This window comes from Chiloscyllium plagiosum, unplaced genomic scaffold, assembly GCF_037043375.1.
Source record: "Chiloscyllium plagiosum isolate Xiang-an unplaced genomic scaffold, Cpla_swu_hap1 HiC_scaffold_2, whole genome shotgun sequence".
NCBI classification, from domain to species: domain Eukaryota; kingdom Metazoa; phylum Chordata; class Chondrichthyes; order Orectolobiformes; family Hemiscylliidae; genus Chiloscyllium; species Chiloscyllium plagiosum.
The window spans coordinates 60,756,212-60,764,863 of NW_028270140.1; the positions used below are offsets into that span (position 1 = coordinate 60,756,212).

An 8,652-nucleotide genomic window follows, 5' to 3' on the forward strand; every position below is an offset into this window, starting at 1 on the left:
TTGGATGCTTCCAGATCTTCTGTGCTTTTCCAGCACCACACTTTTTGACTATATCTTCCTTCCACTCCAGTTCATGAATTCTGAAAGTGCTGATATGTGTGATCTGCATACTCTGTCACATATGGCACAGGTGATGTTTATAGATTAGGTAGATGAGTTGTTTGCAGATTTTTGAATTCTTTTTGATGCCTCAACTTTGCCTCTGTGCATTCCTGTCAATGTGTTTGATTTTTTCCATGTTGCACAAGTCTGGAAATGAGTTGTTGGTGAGGATATTTGATTTCTCCAAGGATGTTTTAATTACATTTCTGAATAATTTATATTGTTTGATTTTATTTATAAGATCATTGTGAATTGTAAATAAAATTATAAATATGTCTCCTGTTGCAATAGAGTTCCAAGTTAAACAATTATTTTAGGAGTCTTTTGTCATCTGAATGTCATAAGAATGCATCCCACCCAGTGAATTAGTTATCTAGTGGTTAATGCCACAATGCTACGAATGGTAGCTTGGGAGAGGATGCTCTTGTTGGACTGCCTTTCTTGTCACTGGATATAGAAGATCTTGTGATGGCAATAATATGACCTGGATACATATGGCTGTCATAATTACACCTTCAAAACCTAGTACTGTCCTGAAACTGGTCAGAATTATTGATTATTTGTTGGGATTTTTTTAGGAAATTGGAAAATGTGGCATTGTAAATTTATTAGTGAAGGACTCAGGATCATGCATTGCCAAGAAGAAGAAAAAAAGCTGCAAGGGGTAATCTCCTGAGCACTAACTCAATGACCAACGCCAGAATAATAAATATTCCGGCGGGTTGAGGTCAGGATCAGCTCAGTTTGGATGTCCCCGGTCAGCAATAGTTAAAAAGGGTAACATGATGAAGTGGTAATTTGGTAAAAGTGTCGTCAGGGCCCGTGCACCAGTACGCCAGCGTGACTCAACTCCTTCTGCACGGGGAAACAATGAGAAAAAATGCTTCAATTGTCAAAGTGTTACTGTATTAGGATCAATTTCAATATTTCAAAAAAAGCCAGAATTTCCAAGCACGTTTTCCCTGAAAATCTGAAAAGACCTCCCATTGTTCACTCAGCAGATTGTGTAATTCTGCAAGGAACTGCGATGACATTAAAGTACAAGCGACTCTTATTGTGAAATGAATCACGTGCCATCTGTCGACATCATAAACAGGAGGTGATCTAATCCGATATCCTGGGCCGAGAGCAGAGCACTGCTTTATTCCCCTGCAGAACACAGGCGGAAAGCGGTTCACCGCACAGCGCACCAGGCTAGTTTCCATTCTCCATCCATCACTGCAGGTGAATGATTGGACTCGTTACTGCGGCAATGTGGACCTTCCGATCATCTTTCCCAGTTTAATGAGCGGATCCCTTCCGAAGGTAAAGTGTTCGACAGTTTCCATGTATGGAAATGATGAGCAGGCTAATGAGCATAGAAAATTACTCAAAGACATATAACAGCGTAATTCCGACCTTGCCATCAGTAATCAGCAAATTGGCAGTTATTGGATGTATATTTCAAATAAATCGGAGAGGGTGTACTTTCTGGGAAAGGATGTTCATATCTACCGGTTCAGAGCACAGCCGGTGGTGACGCCTTTAATTGTATCAGTCTGAAAGTGAAGGAACCGGTATCTGATGGAGTCCCAGCATTTCCTGGATTTCGGGAATGGGTGTGCCCTCGCTTCGGTTTTGCAGAGCTATCAGACTTTCATTTTGAATTAGACTAAATTTCAACAATGCCATTATAAAGTTCAGATAAAACATATGATCAAAAGAATCTAATTCTCCGCTATTGTGGTTCCGTATGTAAACACTTTAATTTTACCTTTTATTAAACAGATATGCCGATTGCGAGGTTTTGATTATTGGGGAACTGTACCTAGTGATGGGATCTTGTGCCAAAAGCTTAGAAATGTTGCACGGTCCAACGTTGTCTAATGTGACAATAATTTTGCCCCTTAAAACGGCATTTAACATCGAGCTTGATCTAACGAGTAGGCGCGGGTAACTCTTCCGCAGTATTCTTATGTGCCGATCGAAAATTCTTCCGCGCATTTTGCAAAGAAATCATGGATGTAAAGATCAGCCTCAATCTAACATAAAGCTGCGAAATTGGAAACTCCTAGTGTGGTTCTGCAATGGAGCGCGACTGCAATAGCGTTCCGGGTTAAGTCCATTCTGTGAGCATTGTTGGAGATTGTGGCCTGGCCACTATAGTATTCAGATTCAATATTGTGCAAGATGTATTGCACCCTTGGGCGTTTCTGGAATTTTAACTTTGCTGCTCCTGTTAGGCTTTGCTGAAAGGAAGAGGAAAGAATGGGGCATATAACCACATATAAAGACCAACTGAGGGATAAATGGGCCAGTGGACGGAGAGGTGACGATACCTGCAACTACTTCTGACCCACTCCGTTACAATGAAAATCAAAATAATAATGATGATTAAATAGCCAAAAGCATCCATATCAGTGTTATGTATCTGGGAGTTATCACCGGTTTATCGTTTACTTACTGCGTGTTACTTTTGGAGGTCAGTCAAAGCGGAGGGGTGTCTTTAGATGCAGTGATTTATTGACAGAATTTTCAGCCTTCAAAATCATTTACTAGCCATTCTGAGCTGTCCGATCAGTTTATTTCTTTTTTAAATGAAATCTTCAGAACTCAACTTTGCCCCATTTTTAAAAAAATTGTACTCTGAAGAGTATGCCATTTCCAACTGTATTACAATGGCTCAGTTAACTTCTCACAACACTGTTTGTGAGGACCATTCATTTCCCGTTAGAGGAAAGGAACGGTGACTCAGACCACAATGCGCATTAAGTATTAACCTCTCGGCGGCACCCAGGTTTTTAATCGGATTCACTATATTGCCCCATTTTAACAAAATGGAAGAAATTTTGGCTGTAGTTTCAACGATTGATATTTCTCCCTCTGTTGTACATTAAGTTACTTAACTGGAACCCAAAACCAAACTGACTTTTTCTCTGGCTCTCAGCATTATCTATGACTGAACTTCGTTTCAATAAATTTCTTCAGATAAAATCCAAAGATGTGCAGGTTTGGTGGTTTGGCCATTCTAAATTGCTCGTGGTGTCCACGATTGTGTAGGCTAGATGGATAAGCCATGGGAAATGTAGGGGTACAGGGATAGAGTGGAGATTGATCTGGGTGGGATGCTCCTTGGAGGGTCGGTATGGACTCGATGGGACGAATACCCTACCTCCCCATTGTAAGGATTCTATGATTCGATGAAACGCCTACTTTTTTAAAAACATGACAAAACTTGTTTGATGGTTGTCGTCATTTCTCTTAGTATTGCCTTTTTACTCTGCATTTATGATTTTAAAAAGCTGATGTTAAATTCGGCTTTTCCTGAAGTGACTTGGAGGGGGGGGGGGGGGCAGTTAGTTACCAAATTGTTGGGGATATTCGCCCTTTGTTATCTCTCAAACCTTGTGGCATCGCCACTGTGGCAGAACTATTCCGAATGATGATAGAAAATTCTGCATGTCAAACTAAAGGTCATCAATCCGTTTGGTTTATAAGCTTTGACTACCGCAAGCGCGAAACAAAAACAAACGTAGAATCTGTATCTATTGATCTATGAAAGTATTGTACATTGAGGGCCTTAAATTTCTCAATCTCTATCCTGGGAGGGTAGCATACTTTAGCCAATTAACTCAAAACAAATTACTGAGATGGAGATTCGACATATTCAAATTGGATACGGCTTCGCCACGACATAAAAAGTATTTGAATTCCGAAACGTGTCTTTCATGACACACGCTTGCTGTCTTATTGGGATCTTCTGAACCCTGACTGATCAGATATAATGAACACAAACATCTAACTTTCTGAACACAGAAAAAAACTTCGAACCCGTTTGTGTGCGTTTTGAGTGTGTCAGAAATATACAATTGTTCATTTGCCCTTTGGTTTTGCATTTGTAAAATGATCATTTATCAGATTAAACATGGCAGGTTCGTGAGCAATAACTTGACCTTTGGTAATCAGAAACCAACTGAACATGGTTCCATCGTCTTTCTGAAATGTAACTGATGATTTGGCTCTGTATTTAATTGTTTGTTACGTTTCTTATTTACTGCCTAAGTATTTAATTTGTTGGTTTATCAAAACAATTTAATATCCACGCGAAGCCGCATGCGTTGAACAAAATGCATGTGAGCTTTTCAATGAAAAAAAAACTTTGGCGTAATTTAAAATATCGTAAAATGGTTCCACGAGACCTTGTTTCATCTAGTTCAATATTAGTTTAGGTTCGGACGAATCATGAACGGATCCCCCCTCCCAAAGTAGAAAGGATGACTGAAATGCGTAGGGCTCCTTTATCAGCCAGATGTGTTGTCAGATATTGATGTGCAAGATTCAGTGTAACTGGAAAGGGCAGCTAACATTTACTGCTCGAAGTGGGAGCCTTATTTTTCAGACAGACTGCGCAGCTTGAAAGCCCTGTAGCTATTCTACATAGGCTGCACCTTCGGGAGCTGCACTGATGCGCTCTAATTGGTGGCGATGATGGCCCTTGCAAATGGAAGAATTGCTGGTTATTAGGATATAGTGAAAGCTTGTTAGTGCTGACAGTCGAGAAGAGCAACTGGGAAATTGGTATAAAACATGCAGTAGGCATTAGGTCTGCGAAAAGTGAAGAAACCTCAGTGAATGTGAAAATGCAGTCTTGAAAATACTCAGTAGGTCCAATCTCAAAAGGGGGATTGGACAGATTAACGATTGGGGAGCGCACTTTTCAATCGGAAACCTAAACCGATCACTCTTTATCCAGATGTTGACTGAATACACCTAGACTTTGCTTTTCATTTTTTAAAAAAAGCAAATACTTGCAATTTCCTACCCTGCCCAATTGTTTAATTTCAATGACCGCGCGTTTAAAAAGGTAAAATACTAGATTTTACTAAAGCAGCGATTTGTGATGGCCAAACTCTCTCTTACCGCGTACCATTAAATTTGATTTTAAAATAATATATTTTCTAGTTTTGACGGTATGGATTTGATAAGTGCTGCGTTTCCTCGGTCTCTCCTACCCACGGAAGGTTTACGAGCAGCATTGATTCGGACTTAACAGATAGGCGACTCTTGATGCAGTATTCTGACAATGAGCACCCAAGGCGTAGCAGTCAAAATTACTGATGACGATATTCCGATCCCGGTTCCCGATCTCACACAGCGTTCTAAACAAACCAGAGATGTAATAACATCCCTGCATAGAACGCTTTCTGGTGCCTTAAATATCAGACAGAAACTCCCCCACCCCTCTGGCTCCTTCAAATTAATACTGTGCAACCTTTTGCAACGATGAGACCTCAACATTGAGCAGAGCGCGGCACGATACAAGCAATCGGAATATTGTAGCTTTCGTTGTCTCGTAAGGTAACAGTTTCATTTGTGTTTTAAAATTACAGTGTGCCGTATGCAGAGACTGTGTCATAGGGTGAGGTTCGTGTGTCTATGGATGTGTGTGTATGGAGGTGGTCTTTTTGACAAGGGCACAGTGCGGCGCATGTTCTGCGCTGATTTCTGGTCCCTGGTAATCCGTGCCTTGGATGCTAAGGCGGCCGACTGAGAATATGCGTTTCCTCACGGGCCATCTGCTCTGAGTTGCAAGGCAGTGCAGCACTGCGCCGCGCCGCTACACCGACCGCAGACGTACTCTCATACAATAGAAGAATGTCATTGCACTCCATCAGCCTTTGAATCTGCACGATGGTTGTGGCTATGACTCTTAACGTGGATAAAACGTGAAAAATTAACATTAATATTTTATATATTAACGTCTACGTGACCTGAATTTGTGCAATCTGTTCTTTCCCTTTGACTCTAGGTGATAGTCTGAGGCAGCCTGCAAGATGCCAGAACAGAGCAACGATTACAGGGTTGTAGTATTCGGAGCGGGGGGCGTGGGGAAGAGCTCGCTGGTGCTGAGGTTTGTCAAAGGGACCTTCCGGGAGAGCTACATCCCCACCATCGAAGACACTTACCGTCAGGTCATCAGCTGCGACAAAAGCATCTGCACTTTACAGATCACAGATACCACGGGAAGTCACCAATTCCCGGCCATGCAGCGCCTTTCCATCTCCAAAGGGCATGCCTTTATCCTCGTGTACTCCATCACGAGCAAACAGTCTCTGGAAGAGCTGAAGCCCATCTACGAGCAAGTATGCCAGATCAAGGGGGACGTGGAGAGCATTCCCATCATGCTGGTGGGCAACAAGTGCGATGACACCCTACGGGAGGTGCAGGCCAGCGATGGCGAATCCCAGGCCAAGCGTTGGAAGTGCGGCTTCATGGAAACCTCTGCCAAGACCAACCATAATGTCAAGGAACTCTTTCAGGAACTGCTGAATCTGGAGAAGCGCAGGGCCGTGAGCCTACAGATCGACGGCAAGAAATCCAAGCAGCAAAAGAGGACAGAGAAACTCAAGGGGAAGTGTGTCGTTATGTGAATTGTCTCCAACCGAATAGCAACAAAATGCATACGTTCTGGACAACGGATTGAGCAGATTCACAAAAAAAAGGTCGGCTCGGGGGCAAGTGACCCTGTTGCCAACCGTTGGGGTTATCTCCCAGATGAAACGTGCATTTTAAAAAAATTCCTTTTCAGCCAAAATTACGTTTCAAAATAAAGTCCAATTTCAAAACTGTCAATTTGCTCTGAAGGACTCGGTGTGCATTCGTAATAAGTAACCAAGCTGCTTGTTTAAATGATCCGAATGCACCGTGGATATTTATATTCCAAAACAAAGCAGCTAGTAAAAGCACACTCATTTTTCCGTGTTCAATCACGGATTTTTTTTTAATCTATTAAAGCATAGGGACATATTCACAATAAGTAGCACCTTATCACCGCAAACGGATGAATATTAGGTCCTTTTTTCAAAGAAAACGAGATAAATGGTTTCAATCAATATGGTTAAGCGTCAGAACAATGGACTGTTGCTTTAAGTTATTTATGTAATAAATACATTTAAACTTGCATGATGCTTTACATTTCAAAACATTCTGAAATCAGTGCAGAAGGATCAACCCTAGTGAGTTTTTCACTACAGCAACTTTTTTTTTGTTTCTCCCTCAACGGTAAGAGGAGATTGTGGGGAAACCAAACTAATGAAATAGCACATGATCTTGCACATCTTCATTCGTTTAGCATAGCATCAATTAATCAAGAAAAATTACACTGTATTCTCATTTATTTAATATATATATAAAGCGAAAGTTTGTATATCTGTAGATCACTTTTCTCACTCAATACAACGAGAAAGGAACAACTGGAAGAAACTTTGACTAAAAAGCAAAAACAACAAAGAATTTGGTCTAATGTTATTGGACATTTGAAGAAAGTCCACAGAAGTTGAAATATACAACTAAAGCAGTGATCCCAAGCAGGTGAAGGATAGTTAATTTGGACAGATTAATTCTTCCAAACGCTCCATATGGAAATGTATTTTTTGTTTTGTGGAGCAACTTGCTATGATATGAACATAAAGCAATTGTATTTATTCTTTTTTGGAGCATTGAAGTATATTTCATTATTGTTATTTAAATGCCTGTACAGTCATCTGTGCCTACACTTTCTATATTTTACAGTCCTACGCTGTATATTTCAAATCCACAATAAAATATTTGAGTTTATCAAAGTTTTGTGTGTGCATTTTTAAAGAATGCTTAAACACTGACCGCAAGTCTCCACCTCAACATTGTCACAGAACAAAAATGCCATAAATTATTTTCTGCAATTCTCATTATAAAAGGTAATATAAATCTGAAGGATATGGCATGGGCAAATGCGTTCTAAACTGAAACAATAATACAACAATTGATAGGTTGCATTATTCGAGGAGAAAGTAAGGTCTGCAGATGCTGGAGATCAAAGTTGAAACTTTATTGCTGGAACAGCACAGCAGGTCAGGCAGCATCCAGGGAACAGGAGATTCTGAAGAAGGGCCTGTGCCCGAAACGTCGAATCTCCTGTTCCCTGGATGCTGCCTGACCTGCTGTGCTGTTCCAGCAATAAAGTTTCAACATAGGTTGCATTATTCCAGTCGAACTTGAATATATTTGTTTTGGAAAACATGCAATCCTTCCTTTGCTCTTTTTACTTCAACGCAAGTGCTCTGCTGCCTCAGACCCAGTATATCGTCTCATGTGACCGATCAATAACATTTACAAGCTTGTGATATCTGATGGTTAACGTTTGTTACATCAGATATTCACCTCTCTGGTTTTAAGTCTGTCAACAGCTGTATTAATGCTATCTGAGACCATGCACAAAGTCCAGCGAGTAATATTATTCAATGTATCTACATTTTCCTTCTCACTTTTGAATGAACCCACCACTTGAAAAAAAGCTGCTTAGCTTATTAAACTCGCCTCCCATGTCCTGTGCAGTACTGTGGATTACATTTCCTGCTATGTTTATATTGGATGTTCTCTTACTACGAACTTTTAGTCACCTACCATGTTATAGCAGAATGGACTGTCATGGCTCAATTAGCAGCATGCTTCTGAATCACAAGCCTATGTGTGTTTAAGTCTGACCAGAACGCATAAAAATCTAATCTAATACTGCAGTGTGAGGGAATAGAT

General features: G+C 40.7%; 1 protein-coding gene across 3 annotated transcripts; it reads left to right on the forward strand.

The window, feature by feature from the left end:
• The first annotated feature begins 1,223 nt into the window (after positions 1–1,223).
• On the forward strand, positions 1,224–7,697 carry diras2 (DIRAS family GTPase 2). Of its 3 annotated transcripts, none has more exons than XM_043714033.2 (2): positions 1,224–1,407; positions 5,891–7,697. In XM_043714033.2, the coding sequence occupies exon 2, from the start codon at positions 5,916–5,918 to the stop codon at positions 6,510–6,512; it is 597 nt and encodes a 198-aa protein (XP_043569968.1). In that variant the 5' UTR covers positions 1,224–1,407; positions 5,891–5,915; the 3' UTR covers positions 6,513–7,697. The 3 variants fall into 3 exon arrangements, with proteins under 3 accessions (XP_043569968.1, XP_043569985.1, XP_043569976.1); XM_043714050.2 differs by lacking the exon at positions 1,224–1,407 and adding an exon at positions 1,490–1,832; XM_043714041.2 differs by lacking the exon at positions 1,224–1,407 and adding an exon at positions 4,717–5,439.
• The last annotated feature ends 955 nt before the right edge of the window (positions 7,698–8,652 follow it).

What these genes read in the sequence shown, in the direction of transcription:
- diras2 (XM_043714033.2), top strand. Translation starts at nt 5,916, where the DNA reads ATGCCAGAACAGAGCAACGATTACAGGGTTGTAGTATTCGGAGCGGGG.